We start from the raw sequence: 23,137 nt of genomic DNA on the forward strand, positions 1-23,137 counted from the left end.
TACAAAAATTAAAAATATGATAAAAACTTTTTAGTGAATTAATATGTGTGGCAGTGAGAAGCAAAGGGATGTAAGTGCCAAAATTAAAAATTTGGTGATAACCAGTACAAATGGTGGTGAGCCTCTCCTCTGTTTTAGGGCATGAGAGAGTATTAAGTAACCCTGGTACCGATTTCTAGATCATACAGCATGATCTAGAAAAACTTTTCAATGGAAGTCGGGATCCAAACATTAATCGCGTTTTACTTAAAATTATAAAAAGGCCACTAACATCCCTTTGCTTCTCACTGCCTCATGTGTACTTAAATGTTTCAGGTCCAAATAATCACATAATAAAAATATATTAGGAGTTTTTTTTTTTTTTTTTGAGCAATGACAAATTGCTATTTATCCTCACTTGACTGTTTTTGATGCTCTTTTGATTTTTCAGATTACCACGACGATGAGAATAAGTCTACCTCATTGTTTTTTATATTTATTTAGAGAGACTAATTTTTGTACTCATGGTTACAAATCCTCTTATGGTGTTAGTTCAATCAAGATTTAACTGAAGCACATTTTAAGTTGAAAAATGGGGTTTTTTGTGTAAAATCATGTTTTTTCAGGAAAAACACCTTTACGGCTGTGCTAAGTAAAAAACGTCGTATCTGCACTTTGTATAAAAATTGAGTTATGGTCAGAAAGTGGTTCTTTGTCTGACATTTCACTTAAATACAATTTTTTGTGGTCATTTGTCAATGAAAATATTTAAAAAAAAATTTTGAAAAAGTTACATTGAAGTCAAATGCAAGGAGACACAAAACTTTAAACTGCAATTTCTCATTTGAGGCGGTGAGAAGCAAATGGATGTAAATGGCAAAATTAAAAATTTGGAGATAACTAGTATAAACAGTAGGCGAACCTCTCCTCTGTCTTGGGGCAAGAGATAGTACTTGTAGACCTGGTAGGTGCAGTTACACAGTATGATTTAGAAAAAAAAAAAAATCGATGAAAGTCTATCTAAAACCTCATCTTTAAACTTGTTTTATTCAAAACTTGAAAATGACCATTTACATCCCTTTGCTTCTCACTGCCTCATTTGGTACTTAGCTGCAAATAAGAGTTTTGAGCTTAGCACGGCAGTATATGGATGAACTTAAAAAGCAAAAATTTAATTAAATACAAAATTTTTAGATTACTATTTCCCATCATTTAAGATTGATAAGAAATAAAAATAACACGATGGTATATCGTGTAAATATAATCTTTATGATAAGTGTGAAGGTGCTAATTGGCCATGACTACAATTTTGAAGGGTTGGCTACAATGTTGCCCCTTTTTTGCCTTCATATGCAAATGAGTATAATCCACAAACAACAAAGCATGTCCACACTTCATTGGTAGGGAGGATTAATACAGTTTCAACAGGAAGATTACAGCAAAAATCAGTCAAAGATTTTTTTTCCATCTTGTTTAGACGAACAACTATGTCCGGAGAAAAAACATGAGGTAGTACATGGTGAATGAGAACATTATCACTACTACAAAGCTCTCAAGAACTCAGTTGAGTTTTTGTATATGGTCAAATAATTATATTCCTCTTTAATAAAACTTGTTTAAAAACATTTATATCGCCAATTGTTGCTGAACTCTAAAATATGGCACACACCCTTCCTTTCATCTCTTCCTATTTTAAGGAATAAACTCATTTCCTCAGATGACCAACAGGTCCCAAACTTTTGCGGGGTCGGACAATAGAGCTCAAATTATGGCAAGAAAGACTGCAAATAGCTAATCACAAGACTACAGTGGGCCCCTTTATTAGTGCATAAAAATCAATTTCAATTACAGATTATGACTCTTGATGTAGAGCAAAGACTTTTTGCAATTTTATCCATTCAAAATTACTTATTCATAATTTTAATAAGTTGCTACACAGTGGAGCCCCCTTCATTATGGATGAAGTGGAGAATGCTCCACTCATAAAAGAGACGGATATTTGAACACTGCTTATGAATAAAATTGGTAAAATTTAAAATTTAATTAAATAGCTCCGTGTTGTTGTTAAATTGGAGACTTCTATATATGTCTATAATATATGTATTTGAACGTTTAAAAAAAACATTATAACAGTTAAAATTTATATACAACAGAAATATCTCACTGCAAATAGGCCACGCTAATATATAAATATAATATGAACAAGACCATACAAATTGTAAAAGTAAGCAATCTTACCAAAGACAAGTCCCTGTTGTTATTTTTCAACTTTTCTTCTTCTCTTTCTACAAAATAAAAAACAAGTTGGATTAAAAATCACCTTGTTAAAAATAGAAAAATACAATTGATGTATATCAGTAATGACACTATTAGGGTGCAGTCTGCCCTGGGTGACACACTTCAGATGGAGTTGATGAAAAACACAAATAAGGTACATAAATTCTGAATATTTCCTGCAACTCAAATTTCAAGGAAATTGGAGCACAATGTTGGAGGAGGGGGTGCATATGCATCACAGGCAAATCTACACTATTAAAATCCGAGTGTATCTATCTATGTGTGTAAGTCAACTTAACTTTTCAGGACTGCCCGAGAATTGACAATTGAACCTGGTATACTTAAATTTGTTGTTTTTCCTACATCATGCTTAGGCGGGTTTTTGTTTTTCTGCAACTTTAATTAGTGGAGATATTAATTAAATGCCCTTTTCTATCCTCCTTACTTCCCAGGAAATCATATATTTTGCTAATGACAAGTTTCTAATAATTTCATTTTCTCCTTCTCAGCTTGAAGGGGAAGCAACACAGTAGGTGGCAGGAAAAAATTGATCTTGAATGAAGCAAGCTAAGTAAGACGCGTTTTTTGATGCAATGATTTTTCATCTTTTTTTCCCCCCGAGAAAATGTAATTTACGTCCCAAAAACCTCAATTAAAAAAGCCCCAGGCAGCAAGCACAGGGCAAAACTACTGAAGTACCTGAAACTCATAAAGGGTTGTAAAGCTCTAGATTAAGCAGTTGCCAGTCGCCAACGGGTAACAATTTCACTGGAAATGGCTACCAAAGAATCGAAGTCCTAGTCATCAAGAGTAGTTACCACGCATTTCTTTATTTGTTAAAAAATAATATTGCCCTACGGCAGCATGCTTTCAATCCATTGATTTTTGTACAGTTCATTTTCTTGGTCAACCATTTCAGGTCAAATATTTTCAATTGAAGTAACAAAACATTTTTACATCTATTTGTATTAAAAAAACAGTCCCCTTTTTAGGATGGTGATTTTTTTTTTGTGAAGGGTTCATTTTCGCATTTATGATGTTTTACAATTTCTAATTCCAAGAAAAATAATTGTGCAAGGCAACAGAAATTTTCTGACTAATAAAGTTCTCACATTTGCTTTCATTTACTTACACAGAGGCCGCACCTGAATTATGTTTGTTCTAAGCAGTTTTCATTCCATAAAATGGCTGATTCAATAAAGCGGCTAATTCATAAAGCTAGATTTTGCTCTGTTTTTGACCATTTGAAATATTAAAGCGGGTTCAATTAAACCGCATCCACTGTACATTGCTTACACTTGAATTACATTTAAAAATTATAAAAATATCTCCTTTTGTTGCATCGATATATCTTTATATTAAAAAATATATCCATTTAAATTTTGCTTGTTGTTTTTGCATAGAATCATAATTTTTTACATTGTAGTTAGTATTACTAATAACAAATAGGTTATTTACTTTTTTAGCTGCTTATAAACTTTTTTAAGAAATTAAAACTAAAAGTGCAAAAGTGGCTACCATTTTTGCTAACTTTGTAATTCTGCAGCTACTGTTCAGAGTTCCTAGTCCAGAGCTTTAAAGGGCAGAAAATAAGAATAACGAAAAAATATTCTTTCTTGCTCCACAATACAAATACATTTTAGATGGGGAAGATTAAACAAAATATTTTTACAATATACAAATACGATGGGGAATGTAAAGACATAGTAATGCCTTTACAGCGCTATTCTATTACTTGCAAGAAATAAAATTAGAAAATGCTATCTGCTAATTTGGTAATATTTCTGCAAAATGCTTAGATTTTCTTCCAGGAAGAGAAGGTATATGAACAAATCTATTGCATAAACAAATTCTCTGGCTATTGTAAATGATAAATAATAAGATCAGGTCATGCAGTTAACTTAAACAGTTTAAAAATATATACCAATTTTTTTCTTTTGCTGTCGATCTACAGTGTCCCCATGAACTTCCTTTTTCTTTTCCACTAAAAGAAATATTAGGGGTACAAATATCAATAAATAACTTAAATAGGAGTACAACAAAAATCATGATATTTGCTCTTTTAAATCCCTAATTTAAAAGTAGCATTTGATTTTAAACATGAAAAAGACAACAGTATATGAAAGTTAAGACAATTTTTTTTTTCAAGAGCATATTTAGCTGCTCATTTGGAAACTAAATGCATGAAGCAGGAATGTATATAGCAGAGCCATTCCATTTCAGATCAGGCAGGGTCTGTCACATGATCCTCACCAATTTTTTTGAAAAAATTACAGTAGTTACAACTAAGGGACATATGAAATATCCCAAAAGGATTTCGCAAGAATTTTTTTTCTTCAGTTACAGCCTATTAAAATTCTGAACAAAATCCGCCATTTTGGAAAAAAACAGCAAAACACTCCATTTGAAATGGACAATATTTCAAAAGTATTTAACCTACTTGAATTATTCTTTTTTCTAAAAATAAATAAAGACCCATTTTTCCTCTAGACATCGTTTTTGAAAGTTTAGTTAGGTTTTTTGATAAAGAAAAAAATTCATTTTTGGGGCAAAAAAACTGCATTTTTACAGATTTTATGATTTTTCTCCATGAAAAAAAGTTTTTTTTGCTAAACAGAGATGGCAGACTAAAGCCCTTATATGATAGTTTCATAAAATATTTTATTATAATCCTTGAATGCATACAGCCTCGGAAATAAAATTTGAAATTTTCAAAAATTAGCGATTTTTGAAGTGATTTTACTGAAAAAACCCATTTTTTATCTATCACCGTTATTGTATAGCTATTAGGCATTAATATAATCAGAATTTCAGTTACTGAAATTATTAGACATTTTTATTGCAATGGGCGATAAGGTCACTTTCAAAAAATCATAAAACATTTTATAGGAAAAAATACGGGATGCGGTGTCTATCCACTTGTTAAGCATTATATGGGGTTCAAATGAGCCAATTTCTAGATTTTTAAAAAATGTTTTTTTTTTTTTTTTGAGTAATCTCACTTCAAAACCCGCTAATTTTCAAAATTCCAAATTTTATTTCTGAGGCTGTATGCATCCAAGGATTATAATAAAATATTTTATGAAACTATCATATAAGGGCTTTAGTCTGCCATCTCCGTTTAGTAAAAAAAACTTTTTTTCATGGAGAAAAAAAATCATAAAATCTGCAAAAATGCAGTTTTTTCGCGGCAAAAATGAATTTTTTTCTTTATCAAAAAACCTAACTAAACTTTCAAAAATGATGTCTAGAGGATATATGGGTTCTTATTTATTTTTTGAAAAAAGAATTATTCAAATAGGTTAAATACTTTTGAAATAGTGTCCATTTCAAATGGAGTGTTTTGCCGTTTTTTTCCAAAATGGCGGATTTTGTGCAGAATTTTAATAGGCTGTAACTAGAGTGCCTTGAATGATCAGAGTGACGACAAGCACACCCCCCTGAGAAGCGGGGAAGTGCCTCTGTCCGCCGGAGGGCATCTTGACGAAAGTCTCATAGACTTAACATAGGAAGATTGGATGGGTCTCGGAAAAACGCTTTTTTTTTTTTTGAATAATCAGTTTTGTACTGACATTTCACCTTATGTCTGGAGAGCATAAATGTATAGGCTATCACTTTTTATCATTTTTGAAATTCTAAGCGAGAAATTGATTTAATTATAGAGCATTGATTTTGGGATTTTGGATTCCGATAGTGTTGGCGGGCTTTTTAGCTTCGCTAACGTTGCAGCAACCATTCTCCGCTTAAGGAGCGTTTGATTTTCGGCTTTTAGAAATTAGTTTTGCTAGTAAATGGGTTTCATCCCGTAATATTTTTACTCAAATGAAATAATTATCTGAGAATAAAAAGCATCTTGTTTGTAAGAAAAAGAAATATATATTAGTTATTATATGGAAACTATTCAAAGTTTATTCTATGAAGCTGCTTATTATTTATGATTTATTATAGAGAAAATTGAAACTGCTGCATTTTTATTGTTTACACACAGAAACCATAAGGTGGGGGAGGGGGGGGGGGAATGTGGAACTCAATTCCAATAACTCACAGTGTGAATGTTCAAAATCAAATAAGTTTAAAATTAATTTAAATCATTCATATTCATAGTGTTGGGTATATCCTAAAGTACGCAAATTCAACTCGGTATTTTTCATACTGTTACGAAAAAAACTCAAGGAATTAGTATCTTTTCACGAAATTAATGTATCATTAAACCACCATTTCGTAAAACATTCAACGTTACCCAAATTTGCAGTTACCTAGTTGTAGCATTCAGCTGACGATATACTTTTTATTTTTTTCTAATTTCTTCGACTTAAAAAAGTTTTTTTTTTTTTAAATATACGTTGCGATAACCATTCGAAGTGAATTGTTTGTTTTGTTTAGAATTTGGTGCATTTATACAGTGAAAAATTATAATTGAGTTATTTTATCAAGAATTCTCAATTCAACATTTTTAAAACAGTACATTTCAGTTATCTACAGCTAATAGTTTGTTTTGATCTTTTCAGTTCGTATTTTCGTAAAAATTGGATACAGCAGAAATTAATTAAACTTATTCGTATAACTTGCATATATCTGTACCTGGGAGGGAAAGGGAATTTAGTCACAAAAACAAAGCCAAGAGACGAGTTAGAAATTTTTCTTTTCTGATAATTTTTATTACTCGATTGGATTGCTATTTATGAGCTTATAGAATGAAAATTAGTTCATTGGAATCTTCGCGTATAATTCTTCTTGTACTTCTAAATAGAGTTTAAATATGATGTAAGATAGTGCAAAAGTCTCGATCTTGAATCGGGTGATTTGCCTTGAACCGTCCAGCTACAGATATATTATGTTTCCTAATTTGCTTCAAGAGGAACTTTTTTTTATTGCACGTTACAATAAGCAATGGAAATTCATTATTTATTTTTCGAATTTTCTCTCGCTAATAAACAATTATCATAGCTTTTTTTATTTTTTCAAGAAGACTCATTTTTAACCCCCGACAAACAATGGAAAGGAGTTATAAGTTTGACCTGTCTGTGTATCTGTTTGTGGCACTCTAGCGCCTAAATGGATGGACAGATTTTGAAAAAAGAAATTTGTTCGAAAAGAGAGCTGATCGAGAGTGTTCTTAGCTAGGTTGCATCTTTGGATTAATTAACGAAGATATTAATTAAACCCGTCTAAAAGGTTTTCGCAATTTTTGCAGTGAAAACATAGTTATTATTATTTTTTTAAATTTAATACCAAAATAAAGAGAATTTTTTTCCGCGTCTTATAGAATGTGTTTGGAACTTCCATATTTCATAGAATTTGAATTATAACGTTTTTTAAAAACAGATTTTAATAATGACTAAGCCTTTTTTCACGCGTTTGATAATTGAACTCATTGTTGGCCGACAAGGAAATTAAAATCAATGATTTAAAATAATATTTTATTATGTTGCCAGTTTGTATTCAATAGCAAATAAAACACTTGACATTGATTTTTAATAATATAAAGCTCATAAAAGGATTTTCAATTTTCCCTCTTGATTCTGCAGTTGCAGCTCAGTCGAGGGTTTTTAAAATTTTTTAATTCTTAAAATAATGGTCTCCTTCTCTGATTTGTTTCTCTTGTGAAAGATAAAATTAATCATGTGCTTTGTTTTCATTCACAGCGGCCTAGCGTAGGTTTCTGCCGCCCGGGGCAGGCACCAAATTTGCCGCCCCTCTTAAATTCCTTTACTGAATGCCCCCCCCCAAAAAAAGACATTAACGTTTTATAGAACGAAAACAGGATTTTGTTATCCAAAATACGTTTTACATTTTAATATAATATATAATATTACGTGATTACGTCAAACAGGAAATATTGTTGGTTGAAATATTTTTCAAAAATTATTGCATTATGAGCGATAATATTTTCCTTAAATTAAAACATTTAAAACATGATCAAAAACTGTATATACTGGTAGTAATTCTGAAACCTATTATTGAAAAGAAAAAGAAACAAAAATATAATTATAAATTACCTGAGAGATACACATATTTATACTTGAAAATTTTTTTCTTAACCTAAACTATTAATTTTCTACTTCTCATCAACGGAAAAGCTTTAACAACACGATCAATGTCAATTGTATCAGTCTGTTTGTTCTGTAAAATGTTTTACGAAATGTCATTACATAAAATAACCCCTTGAATCCAAATATGACCACCGTTTCCCCCTACCCATCCCATTTTGGAGTTTTGGTGATAGTGATACTTCCTCCGCCTCCCAATTTTTTCTGTTTTTGACTGTTTTAAAACCGTTGTTATTATTTTGAGTGGGAGAGGGCATAGAGAAAAGAAAAGTTTAAAAACATGAACATTTGTCGCACGGTGGGACCTTCAAGGTGGAACTCCCCCCCCCCCTTTAAATGTTTAAAAAATCATCAAAATCATCTTTTTTCTTTTTTACCACAATTTGTTGTCGATTGTACTTCTTGATGAAAAATCAAAGTATCGTCTTAACTTCTATGAGCGCCATGTCCGAAAAAATGTGCACGTTAAAAATAAATTAATAAAATAAAACAGATACATATTTTTAAAAAAAAATCTTGAAGCACCGTATCATGAGTCGCATCACAGATCTTTAGTCACAAACCTTCCCAAATTATTTATATTTACTAAAGTTACGATCACACATATAATTAAGATTTTGAATGAAATTAAATCATGCTTATAATTTAGCATTAGTATCTTCTTTATATAAATAAAACGCAAACTCCAAATTTATATGTCCGGGGTAAACTGAGAAAATACCTGACCTATTTCGTTAACATTTTTAGTTTGCCTAGGTTAGTCCCTGGAAGATTTATAGACCTTTTCGAAAAAAAAGTCGATGAATAATTCTTTTGTTATTCGAAATTGACGTTTTGAACTCAAAAACGGATATTTCTACCATGGGCGGAGTGGGTCCCCTAAGCGGGAGCCAACCTTGACTCCCAATGGGCGGAGAGTGGGTCCCCTAAGAGGAAGCCAACCTTGACTCCCAAACCCGAATGGTGTACAGATTTGAGGGCATAAAAAGAAACAGATGCACAGTAGGGTGGAACGAAAAAAACAAACTTTTTATTTTCGAATCGTAATAGTGCGGAAAAGTTGCGATTGTTGAAGACTTACGAAACAAAACAAAAATTTTAAAAATCGGATAATATCTTCCGATCCCGCAACAAGCCTGAATATTTGAAAAAAATGGAAAATTTCGTGTTTTCTTAGTGATTTTTCAAAAATTTTGTTTTAATGTTTCTTTTTAAGGCTCTAAGACGGAAAAGTTACGATTGGTAAAACCTTCAGAAAAAAAAAAAAATTGAAATCGAATAATACCTTCTGATCCAGAAACAAGCCTAAAAAATCGATAAAGTTGAGAATTTCAGGGGTTTTTTTTCCCGAATTTTTAACATTTTTGGTTCAATGTACTTTTTCAGGCTACAAAACGGAGAAGTTACGTTTAGTGAAGACTTCAAAAAAAAAAAAAAAATCCTTTTGAAATAAAACAATGTCTTCCGATCGCGCAACGAACCTACATGTTTGAAAAAATGTAAACTTTAAGCCCTTTTTCAGCTTTTTTTAAATTTTAGTTTAACAATCCTCATAAGTTCGGTATGAAATACTAATGGAAGAACGTTTGTTTATAAAACAAATGTGATATTTTAGTATTAGCCTGCCTGTGAAATTGTCCACATGGCCCTTTAATCCTGCGAGTGTATGCATCTAATATACCCCATTAGCACCTCACGATCTTGAATTTATGAGCTTTTTAGTTGGCTTGTGTCTATAGGTATCTTACTTAAATGAATAAAGCAGTCGTGCTGGAATCAGTATTTCTAAATGTTTCTAATGTGCGTGTGAAGTCGATTTGCTCTGCTAAACGTGTTTTAATCATTACGAGAAAGTCCTTTCAGTGCCCTATATTTGGCCACCCGAGAGATTTGCCAACAAACAAGCTCCCTACTAATAAAAATGTACTTCAAAGTTACTTTCAAGAGAGATTTGAGTTTGCTAGAAAAGTCAATAACACGAAAGTGAGTTTTTCCATTGTTAAGGACATAGTGGCGCAAAAAGTTTAAATGTATCTTTGATAAGGCCTCGATTCCTACAGTTTCCCTAAAAGGAATTGCTCAGCTCATCGATATCTTCTACAAAAAATATCTCAATTTCATGAGATCTTACAACCGAGACAAGGATAAACCACGACCATTGCAATGGGCTATTTGTTTATAACATTTCATTGAGTTGCCTTTTCGCCATCTTTTTCTGCATTTGGATGGTGGAACAACTGGTTTAAGTTCGTTTTCTGGACCAATAGGAGAACAACTCAGAGATTGCGAAAAACTGCCAGTAATAGATTTTCAAGCAATTGACTACAATTCCAGATGTAAACAGAAAGTGCTTGAGCAAGGATCAAAGATATCTTTTAGATATATCTCAGGCAATAAAGGGTGGCGATTGCACAAATGATTTGTCAAATCATGACCCCGGCCCACTCTCACATTCCAGATGGCTCACTTGTGCAAATAGAGTCCTTAGACTGTACTTAAGTGTATCGATCCCATCAGGTGAGTTAAAAGACATAGACTTTTATTTTGAGATGTTACATGCCGATCTGGTTTGAAATAAAGAACCGCAAAAATTTCAGACGGTGCCATTCATGTTTACAGAACAATTCAAATCTGTCGATACTTACCTTGTCAATCTAAAACAAGTTGTTTACCCTGTCATTGAAAGAAACTCTTTCTTTGCGCATCCCGAAAACTTATTAATGTCAATGGTGTTTGATGAAAGGAGGCACATGACATAAGAGAACTAGCGTTTAAAAACGTCTTGAAAGTCAGGGAGTCTGTTTCTAAAAGCAAAAGCATTAGAAACTTTGTCATTCCATCTCTAAATTTCGAAGCAGAAGATTACACTGAGATTATTAATTGGAACACGACAAAGCTATCTTCTCCACCTTTTCTTCGAAAAGTTCCTAACAAAGACATTGAAAATCTTATTGCAACAGGCACTATACCCGACTGGGATATAAAACTATTCCCCCGCCATACGCAAGCTGTCCAAAGATGTGTGAAGCTAGTGACAGAGGCTTCGCTCAAAGTGTGTGGCTTTAAATCAAGAGATGGCTACTAAGAGCAACATTGAAATCTAGATCAATTATGCCCGAATTTTCCAAAAAATCTGATTATAAATTAGCTTCAACAAGTAACACTTAAAACAATAAGACTTGTATACTGGATTGTAAATTTGGTAAATATTTTATAACTTTCTATTATTTGAAAATGTTTCATTGTTGTAAAGAATGGTAGTTTTGCATGTTTAGAAGGTACCTTAAAAATCAAGAAATAAATTAATGTTTATGTGTAATATAGGGTTTTTTAAAAGGCTTTTCCCTGTAACACCGGGGAAAAAAACAAGAAAAACAATTTTATTTTTAATCACTAAGAAAAGATGAAATTCTCCCGTTTTTTTACTTTTCATGCTTGTTCCTGGATCAGAAGGTATTATTTGATTTCAATATGTTTTTTTAAATTTCTGAAGGCTTTAACAATTGTAACTTTTCTGTCTTAGAGTATTAAAAAGAAACGTTGGAGCAAAGTTTTTAAAAAATCACTAAAAACATGAAATTTTCTATTTTTTCAAATTTTTAGGCTCGTTGTGGGATCGGAAGATATTATCCGATTTTAAAATTTTTTGTTTTGTTTTGTAAGTCTTCACCAATCGCAACTTTTCTGCACTATTACAATTCGAAAATAAAAACTTTGTTTTTTTCATTCCACCCTAATGCACAGGTTTGAGGGGCAAAGGGAAAAAATGTTGGCCTAGAGCTATTATTTTTTTTCTTGGAGAGATTCCTAAAGTTTTAGAAGGATTAGAAAAGTTTCCAGAACTTACTTCCTTCTTTTTTCGAACTTTGAAAGTCATCCCGTTATTTTACCGGCGCTCGAATCGTTTCCCAGAGCCAACATTCCCTGCATGCGTAGCATGCGTTTGTTGACCCGCCACGATGGTGTGACGTCATAGGAAAGATGTTGAGTAGATTCTTGCTGTATGCATGTGGGAAACAATTTTAGAGAATTTAGTTTTAAACTGTAAACTGTGTTGAGTTGTTTCCTCAATGTAATTTATGCATGCTTTTTGATATACGTCAAGCCATCGCGTAGGGAGATAGGGAATGCTATTTAAGTGTGAACTCTCAATCAATCATTCTCTTATTGTTTCACCTCTTGTTTTACTATGTTGTGACTGCAGTCCGATGTTTTTCTGAGGTGCTGAGATTGTGCCTGGGAGCTGTGTGCTCCGGAGTTCCACGTAGTATAGTGGATTCTTTTTGAAAGATGTAGGAAGTTTTGTCGTTGAGCCCAGCTAGAAATGCGGGCATGTTCCGGTTGTTGCCTTGAGATGAGTTTTTAAGTGAGGGATTTTCTCTCTAAAATTGAGAGTTTAAATCAAGTTGTTTTTTTTGCTGTGAAAAGGCCTAACAAACAGGACCATTGAAGGTCCACGCTCGAGAGCTGGATTGGATGTTCATTAGATGGACGGATGGTTCCTGTTGTCCAGGAGGACAGGTTTCTTTTCTGAATTCAGCATGGTGGCATGGAATGGTCACGGACAATTTTGATATGGGATCCGAATTGGTGGATCGTGCCCTCACATGTTGTGCCAACTTTTAAGGAAGGAATAGCTTGTTTGGTATGAACTTTTTAACTTGTTCGTATGAACTATTCTGTTTATGGCATTGGACTCAAGGTTGTACTTATATTAATCTAGTCATATAAATTTTACTGGAACTTTAAACGATACTATTTTTAAGAAATGTTTCCTACTGATATTTTTGGTGGGATTTTTTATTCAATTGTTGGGGAATGTGAATTTTATTTACACTTGTTATTATTTCCATGTTTTGACATATTTATTGTTTAATAAAATGTTTATTTAATTGTTAAATATGTGTCTGTATGTCCTTTCTTCCCAAGCAGATCATTCCACAAATTTTCAGTTGGGTTTGTTAGCTTAAAACCTGCTTTCAGTTCTTTGAACTTTGGGTTTTGATTGAGCTATCAGTTTGAAATGCCCAACAAAAAAAAACGAAGACGCTCAGGATCAAGGGAGCGAAAAAAACCACAGACGCATAAAGGTTTTTGGAAACACGTAGAGGCGCAGAAAGGCCTACTGGCCGATGCGCCCTCGAACGTCCTCTGCAAGCCTTCGTTTTTCTTTAGGGGAGAGGGGGATTACGCCTTCAAACGTGTGTACGTTTTTTTTTCACCCCCCCCCAAACTTTTGCGACCTTGAACCTCACCTTTTTTTTTGTGCCCTTGAACCTATGCGCCTTCTGTTACATATTTTTTTGCTCCCTCGAACGCGTGTGCCTTCCTTTTCTTCTTCCTCTTTTTGCACCCTCGAACCTGTGCGCCTTCGTTTCTTGTTGCGCTCTCAAACCTGTGCACCCTCGGTTTTTTTCTCCCTCAAACCTATGCGCCTCTTTTTTTTTTACTTTGCGTCTTATTAAGGGGACACATTTTCGTAGCCATAGTTAGAAATCGTTTGATTTCATTCAAAGCTAAGCTTAAGCAGAAAACTTAACTCTGTGCGAACTCGAAGTTCCACTGGCCTCCGCGAGCGAGACCAAACCTGGGGTGGTGGCGTCTATCCCCTACACACACACACACACACAACAAACGTGTGCACACACGCGTGCCTGCACACACACACTCGTGAATTTGATTGCGAAAAACATAATCTGAATTCAAGACGTAAAAAATTCAAATTTTTTTAAAAATATTATTTTACATTATTTTTGTCCTCAAACATGTGCATTTTTTTTCCTTTGTTTCGTTTTTTACGCCCTTAAACCACCAGTGCACATTCGAGGCTTTTTTGTTTTGCGCCCTTTAGTAGTCAAGGTTGGCGCCCTCTTGGGGGACTTAGTCCGCCCCTGACTGCTTGTCGATCTTTGTGATTTAAAATCCACTCCAACGAGGTTGAACGCTCTCTTTCTTGTGTTACTATGTCAGCTCCAGTGATAAATGGTCCGCATGCCTGTTAGGATCCAGTATTTCGTTCTCGTGGCTCAATGAGAAAAACATCCTGAAACAGTTTAGAGCTGAAGAGTAAAACAACACGTTTTTGATGTTTATTTAGTGAGACAACATCCACCATCCCTAGCAAAGAGCTGTCTTAAAAAAAAAAAAAATTTAATGTAGTGTTACAGAATTTGCCGCCCCTAGCAAAGTGCTGCCCAGGGCGAGTGCCCCCTTTGCCCCCCCTACGCTACGCCACTGTTCATTCACCCACACATAATATGTAAAGAAAATGGTGATGTCGCTTATCATTTTCAATTCGTTTTTCTTAGAAATCTTATGTATGTGTTTTTGGCGGATACGTGAAAAGAAAGAATGGAGAGAAATTCGGTAGCCTCTGCGAAGTGCTTCAGAAACTGAAGTCATGTTTGCTGCCAAAACCGCAATGACGATTCACACTTCTTGGCAAATTGCCAAACGGTCAAAATTTTATCTCTTCGCATCTGGAAGAAAGTACGGCCGCGCTTGTCCGGGGGGAAAAACATCGCTGTTGTCGCCACTCTGTTCTCAAGGCACTCTAGCTGTAACTGAAGAAAAAATTTTTTGCTTGCAAAATCCTTTTGGGATATTTCATATGTCCCTTAGTTGTAACTACTGTATTTTTTTCAAAAAAATCGGTGATGGTCATATGACACTTTTCATACCTGCCTGCCTGATTTGAAATGGAATGACTCAGCAGAGATGAACGAAGTCTAATGAGGACTATGATAACCATTAGAAATAATTACTGATGATTGCTGAAACTTAAGGATAAATTAATAATGATGAAAAGTTCCTTAACAGTTGGTAATTTTTGTAAATTTTTCCAATATTGACAGAACAATAGAATTTCCAGATAATTCTACAATTTCTTGATTTTTAACACTACAGTTTAATTTTTTTCATAAAATCAGTTGCAATAAACATATTAATACCATGCATTATTTTAAACATTTTCTTCTCAATGCCTTCTTTCTAGTCCTGGGACAAATAAACTGTTATTCTTTCATTTTCAAGGGAGGGTTGACAACCTTGGAGAAACAATTAGGAGTATTTTGGAATTTTGCAGAGAATTATTTAATTGCTGTTTTGCAAATTTGTAGAGTCAAGATTTTTTGTAAAAATGCTAATTTCTGCCAAGAACATTTATTAAACTACTAGCTGTACCCGACGCGCGTTGCTACGCCAACAAAAAAATACATCATTATACTGATTTTTATGACAATCGGTTGAACGGGGCAGAAGTTGCTACTCTGCAGTGCCACCTGGTGGCAAGTGGCTTCAATGAGCATATTATGCACCTTCTCTGTGAAAAAATACATGTATATAGCAATTTTCATAATAATCGGTCCAGGTATCAAGTGAAGACAAGACTATACTCAAATTTTGTACTCACGCAGTTTGCAAGATCAATCAATTGCTAAAAATATCAAATAGAAAGAGTTTTAAATCCCCCCGTTGCATGAAAAGCCATAAAACAATAAAGAAAGAATTTATTTGTTCAAACTCAAGAAAAATGGCAACAGCTAATTTCTTATCAAAGAGATCTTTCACACGAATTAATTTCTGCAGCCGATAATTTTATTCATATTTATCCAATGGATTGTGACTTAAATTGGAATAAAAAAGGAACTATCGATCGGATTTTTTTCGAACTGGTCTATAAACATTCCCATCACCAAAAATAACAAACGGTGAAAGTTTCAGCCAAATCTGCCGGGTAGTTTTTGAGTTCATGGATGACATACAGACAAACATTCATTTTTATATATATAGATTTCCAAAAATTACATTTCATTCAAAATGAACAGATGACTGATTAGAACAATTGGTTTAACTTTTGGTGTTTTGAACAAAGAAAGCTATGTTAGTTATTTTAATTTGTTTAAAAATTTAAATTTTGCAAATACTTTTGTTAAAAAGAAAGAATAATATGGATTGCATATAGAACTTTAAATATGTAACATTTTTCATGCTTTCTGAGAAAATATATCTAGTACTATTTGACCAGGGATTGTGTGGAAAGACAAACAATCGTTTTACAGTCGGAAATGGACGAATCTATTATTTTTTAGCGATGCCAGCTTTTGCAAAAGCAGAGTCTTATTCAAATGAGTGGAATACCGGCATAAAATTTTTACTTTCCCTCCTCATTCAGATAGATTCGTCTTATCTGGACGTTTGAAAATTCCATGCAATCCGTGGTCGGACAGTAAACTACGTTTTAATTTGTAAAAAATCAAATTTTCCCTTCTTTTTTTTCAAAGAGAAAAAAAAACTTTTTTCTGTCATCTCAAAATCTTCAAATGTGTTACATCTATGGAAACGCATAAAATCCAACCCTCCTTTTCTGTTTCCTAATATCTAATAGGTTGAATTTGCCAAATGAAAAAAAAAGTATTCATTCTGTTTCACTTTTTGACAGAATTAACTTATTACAAAAAAATATCATTTCAGACAGCAAATTTCGGAAAGGCAGGGAAAAAGGCAAAGTGGGATATCCTACCCTCTCCAAAATTTTAAGTGAATTATTTAGAATTTAGAGGGATTTTTTTTTTGAAATTAAGTTTATTTTTTTATCATTTTGGATCATATTTATTTGAAGAAAATATATGAATATTTTGTTGCACAAAATTTATTTAATAGCAAAATGCAGATAACACAAATAAGCGTACAGTAGCATGTTACCGCTACAATTAACACACTAAAATCTCTTTCGAAGTCTGTTACATAGGCAGTATTAATAAATTATGTCCTGAATAGTGTGCTGATGATGTACTTTCAATCACTCTCAAAATTGTATCTCAATGCTTCAAAAAAAAAAAAAAAAAAGAAAAGGGTGATTTTGAAAAAGAATGCATTTTGCTGCAGCTAGGAGCAAAAGATAAGCTTGAAGTTCCAAGGGTGTTTCAGCGTTCATTAAAGCAAAGAATAACGCTTTTTTCCATCTTTCCTGATTCTTTACGGCTACACTCACAAGTTCTTCTGTTCATTGATAATACTATGATGGCAGTTGAAAATTATCATCAGCCATTTCATTTATACTAGCTATCTTCTTAAAAGAAATTTGAAAAATAGAAAAAATTGAGATGAGAAATTTTGTAATCTTTCTAATGTATGTCCATTAATTGGTGAACAGTGGGAGCAGAGTACAAATCGAATTTTTACTGAGAGGGATTTCAGAAAAAGTTGTGGGGATCATGCAACCTTGCACCCAAATGTGAACTCTTTGAAGGGGGCTCTAGCTCACCCCTCCTTTTCTTGTTTCATGCTCATCAAAAAAAAGGCAAGTATATAGTTTTAACTTACATCGTTTACTTTGCCTTTCAACTTCTGCCTTTAACTTCTGATATTTCTCAGTACGGTATACCATCAACCACGTCAGTCCTAAAAGAAGAAATGGGGAACAAAATCAATAATTGAGAAAAGGAGAAAAGTAAGTGAGATGAAGCAGACATATGAGTGATATGAACAGCATAAAGTTTCTGAACTTTCAAGGTTTTGAAGATATTTCTATAAACTTAATCTCCCAATTATACAGACAAAAAAAGGCATAACATTTCATATTGGTTTTTCTTTTACAGTAATTGTCTGTTGACAAAAATAGAGGCCAGGTTTGGGTTTTTGATATGACAAGGGTATAATACTGGTTTAAACTGTCAAATACCTGTGGGAAAACCCCAGACGGTTAAAACCTTCAGGTGTGAACTTGCTGTTCATTATATTAAGTTAGAATTAGTAAGAATTGCCATACATTGTGATAAAATTTCAATTATAAGTGTGGAATTAGCAAGCTTTTTATTTAATAAAAATTAAGGTAAAATGATGGGATTCAAACCTCAAAGCTATATCTTAAATGCAAATGAATAAATATTTAGTCAATAATTCACTAAATGGATTTTCCCCTTTTACATTTAAAAACTGAAGTTAGTTAGCATGCATTTTTGACATAGATAATACATATTACTTCTGGATTCTTTCTGACACAAATTAAGAATACAGTAGACCCTCGTTTTAAGCGGGGGTTAAGTTGCACGGAAATGCCACAAAAGCGAAACTGCGTAAATTGAGACCTAATACAAGCGTTAAAAAAGGGGTTTGGTTTCAGGGTTGGCAAGTTTCTGCCAGGGCGGTTAAAACCACTGGTAGAAACCAGCATGGCAAAAACCACTTTCTACCACATTTTTGGCAAAAACTGGCAAAAACTCTTAAAATGACAAAAAAAAAAAAAAAAACTATTGAGAGACAGTAGAAAATGCATGGAAAAAATAATTAATTGTTAACCAAAGCACAGTTTAATTTACAATATTATAACAATTTAGACTCAAATGTTATATTGTTTAGACCCTGCAGTTGCTTCTTGGAAAAGGTGGTTCCAAAAATCTAAATAGTTTCTCAATTTAATATGCACAAATGAGAAACTTTAGAATATTCTTGCAACAGAAGAGCTAGCAGGCAATGCATCAAGGAACAAGCAATATTCATAAAACTTTCAAATTGTATATTTTTTTAAACTGGTCCATCATGTAGTAACTAGGGTAGTGGTAAAAATTCGACTGGGAAAAATGAGTTTCGAGAAGTGGGGGCCAATTTGTTTTGCAAAGCTGTGATATTAAGTACAAAATCTAGATTAATATTGGGAAGTAAAATTTTACTTTCTTCTTGAAGCACACGATAATTTCAATCACAAGCAACTTAGATGAAGCTTATTTGCTAACAAATTGCAAACAGTAATGATAGTTTAATTTTGTATGCCACTCCTCTATCCTAAGAACCCATATGATTTTCGTCCTTTGTTAGATTAATCCAAATATTACGAGCATCAGCAATTGAAAAGTTCCCTTTCTGAACTAAATCAGGGGCACTAGCGTAACATTTTATTTTTTTACAATGATGAAATGAAGTTTAAACTTTTTAGTTTAAACAATTTGCTTTAGTTTTTTAAGATGATTTTAAGTTTTTGCCGGTTTTAACTAGTTTCTGCCACTGGCACGGCAAAAACTAGTTTCTGCCGGCAGAAAGCCAACCCTGGGTTCTGCAGATAACAAAATACTTCATTCTAGTAATGACTAATTTTATAATAAGTTTAATGTGTAGTTATAACGACTTTTATGCACAACATGCACAAAGAAAACACAAATTAATTTCATGTCCTATTTATAAAGAGGAACTGGCTATGATAGTCTTTTGACAGTTAAGAATTTTTCTCTGTAATGCTTTGCAGAGCATAAACGCATACATGATCCCTTGCATCATTTCCATGATAGAAACTTCCTTCACTAACAAATCAGAAAGATCATTTGCCATTGTCAAGGAATAGCAAAAAATTTTCAATGTGAACATTTTTGGTTGTGCATCACCGACGTCGGTATCCTCGTTGGTTTTGGCCTCCTTTGTCACTCCTAAAAGCTCTTCTTCCAGTGAGTTCTGAACTGTATGAGTTTAATAACTTTACTTCTGGAAAGAGCTCTGGAACCAATCCCATAAAATGTCTCCAGTGGCCGAAGCTTGATTATGAGCAAGCCAAAATGCAATTGATTACGCATAATCTGCATTCTTAAGGAGTTTGGATTTTGAAAGAGGGGAAAATATTATCTGTTTGCATTGCCACATCCGCGTAAAACTGAAACTCATCCGCGTAAAATAAAATAAAGGTGTCAAATCTTAAACCACGTAAACTAAACTCGCATAAAACGAGGGTCTACTGTATAAAGAATAACTGTACATTATATACATATTGTCAAACACCGCTATAACAAACCCTTAGCTGACCGACTTGAGGGATTGCAATAGCAGAGGGTTCGCTACATTCGATTTTTCAAAAAAAAAAGTCCGAATTCACTAAGATATTTTCAGTAATGAACATCTTAACTACGAAATGTTCATTATAGAAGTATCTTTCCATTAGTAAGTAAAATCCAATGACCATACTGCAATCAATAACATGCTAACTATAAAAAATAACCCTTTTTCTTAAATTTTTCTATGCATGGAAGAGAAGTGTTACCTTCCTTCAGTTGGATGTCATCAATATTAAGAAGACGAGTCCACAGTCAAGTTGTTCTCGTCAAAGGCTTTTGAATTGTTTAGAAAATACCAAAGCTCATATAAGACACTTCTTTGTACAGGTTCAAAGTCAAAAATTTTGTACAAAAGATTCGCTTGAAGTAAATCCACTTCTTAGATCAGGTTTGTTTACCAATGATAGGATATCCTTCTCATATTTTCACTAAAAAATCTTGAAATATTAGAAATTTTTGGATCTCTATAATCAAATTCCTAGTATTTGGGGATTGTTACAAGCGTCTGAACTCACATTGATGACATACGACTTCATTTCGGACCATTTAAAAGGTTTGCTACAACTGTGGGTTCTCTATCCTAGGTTCGCTATAATGCGGTTTGACCGTATTTGCATCTTGATGTTCCATAAAATAGAATGTTTACCTTTAAGCAAGTATACGAGAGGGGGGGGGGGGGGTGATTATTCAATAGTTAGATATTTTGATATTCTATAAAACGTACTAACATACTGTATACTCAAGTTTTTGGCTAAACTTAATTTTCAGTTTATAAACCAAGTATTCAACTTTAATTTCTTGATATGTTTTAGTGGCTGGAAGGGGCGGAGGCTTTCTCAGGTTTTTCTGATTTATTTTCTTTTTAAGTTTCATTTACAAGGGTGACCATATGCAAACTTTCAACTGGGGACTCAATTTTCCCCATAGAAATCGATTTCAGTACAGATTAGAGTTATTAAAATTTGACAATTTTAATGACTTATTTATTAATTTCTGGAGAAAAAGTTTTTACTTTTTTGCAAAGAAAAAAGCACTAAGAGCACTAAGAGCAAAGAAGTTCAAATTCAAAAAGGGGGGGGGCTTCAACCCACACTTGCTCCCCCCCATATAGGCATTCTTGTTCATTACTTTAAACCTTATGATGTAGTCTTACACCAAAGTACTAAATGAGAACGTTGACTGTAAAAAAAAAGACTCTTTTTATGCATTGCATGAAACTTATAATATTGTACCACAGCACATAATTAATTCTAAGCATCTTTTTTATTAATACTTAATTGTAAATGTACGTCATTATTGTACTTTCAAATCCCAATGTTCATTCAGGAAAAAAAAAAACCACAATACTTTGAATTTTTAAAATTGTTTTTGAACCTTCAACTAAAATGTTTATTTTAGTGTTTACATGAATTAGCTTTAATATTAATTTTTAAATTTATTTAAACACGAGGGCTTTAAGGACATATTTTTCTTTTCAAACACACAGCGGGTTTTGAATTTTTCGATTATAGAATTAATATAGGAGATGTTTTTTTAGTTATAGAATTGATAAAAGATTTTTGGGAATAGGCAATAGGTTTTGTAGTGATGACAGGTACAGATGAGTTACAGGAACTGCGTTAAGCATTCACCACTGCGCTAAATGTGATAAATCGTAAATTCGGTGAAAAAAACTCTAACTTGGCAAACAGAAAATTCTCCGAAATTTCCAAAAAAAAAAAAAAATCTTATCCTCAAAAGACTGTCAAAAATTAAGTTATACTTCATTCTCTGATTAAATATTTCTACAGACAAAAATTCATTAAAATCAGTTCAGGTTAGTCTTTGGCTAAGACTTTTTGAAATTTAGCAAAGTCTTTTTGAAATTTAGCAACCACTTTTAAAATTTGGCTAATTTACTGGCTAGCAATTTGAAATCCTTAGTGCGGCCCCTGAGATATTTCTCAACAAAGTACCTCAATGAGTAAGCCTGTTTTTTTACTGTAGTAAAATGAGAATCTCACAGGGATTTTGAATAAAAAAGTCAGCATTTCTTCACAAAAATCCATTTTTTAACCAACAACAATGGAACAAAAGTAATATTTGAGATTATTCAGGTTATTTTGAACCATTATTTTTTAAACCTTATAAATGAAGCTTCCTTTGGCATGCAACGTCTACGTAATTTCTCAATATATGTTTTATGAGATGCAATTTAAGAAATAACATTATCTACACATGAAGTTAGAAAAATTCATATTCATGTTATTAAAAGGAAATATTTTCTGAAAATAAAGAGAAGGAAAACTATTTTAAGTAAAATAAATTATGCAAAGAAATTTATTCTACAAAGACACTATTAAAAAGATAATAAATAATAAACTAGGACAATTTTGGAATACATTATTAGATTAAATATTCACAGCCATAAGCATATTAAAATGTTACCTTCTCCTAATAAAGCTGTGAATATTGATATGAATAAAATCAAAAAACTGTCACTAAACATTTTCTTATGATATTTAAAACATATAAATAAAAGAAAATTTTATTGCAAATCTATTTACGCTTTGTGTTGTAGGGATATTTTTAAACTTTTATTTAACGCGAATCTTCTGTGAACTTGCTCACGTCTTCTTTTGAAAATAAACCGATCCCAAGCAGGATGGGATGGATCTCTGTCGCTGGTCATAGAAGCCACGCCTTTTTCATAAAGTTTCTTGCCGATGTTTGTGCTAGCTAGGTGGCGCTAGAATCCCTGGACTCTAGATGGCACTAGAGTCCCTATATGAAAACGTAGTTTTCAGAGTTGCGACAACGCGGCATCATTTTCCTATTGGTCGAAGACCGCCTGAGGCACGGTTTCTTCTTCTCCCGTAGGATTAAAGCGCTTATCACACGATGCAACTTTTCACCCGATTCACTCCAATACCGGACTAGTCCAATATACCTCAGGTGCTTCGGCCAAGAGCGACGTCATCATTTCTATTGTCCGCCTTTAGTCCAATTTTATAGCTTCCGAGCAATAAAGTTGGG

The 23,137-nt window shown here is 33.1% G+C and overlaps 1 protein-coding gene across 1 annotated transcript in view; it reads right to left on the reverse strand.

Annotated features, from left to right (window-relative positions):
- LOC129217573 (calcium load-activated calcium channel-like) overlaps nucleotides 1-22,735 on the reverse strand; it is a 46,925-nt gene extending 24,190 nt beyond the window's left edge. Inside the window, exons 1-4 of the mRNA XM_054851899.1 lie at nucleotides 22,550-22,735; nucleotides 17,631-17,708; nucleotides 4,181-4,240; nucleotides 2,218-2,264 (exon numbers count right to left, since the gene is read on the reverse strand). Of these exons, the coding sequence (XP_054707874.1) occupies nucleotides 2,218-2,264; nucleotides 4,181-4,240; nucleotides 17,631-17,708; nucleotides 22,550-22,610 (246 nt within the window). The 5' untranslated portion in view covers nucleotides 22,611-22,735. The remainder of the gene's footprint in view (nucleotides 1-2,217; nucleotides 2,265-4,180; nucleotides 4,241-17,630; nucleotides 17,709-22,549) is intronic.
- Between the last annotated feature and the right edge of the window lie 402 nt (nucleotides 22,736-23,137).

The sequence above is a fragment of the Uloborus diversus genome, chromosome 2 (genome assembly GCF_026930045.1).
Source record: "Uloborus diversus isolate 005 chromosome 2, Udiv.v.3.1, whole genome shotgun sequence".
NCBI lineage: Eukaryota > Metazoa > Arthropoda > Arachnida > Araneae > Uloboridae > Uloborus > Uloborus diversus.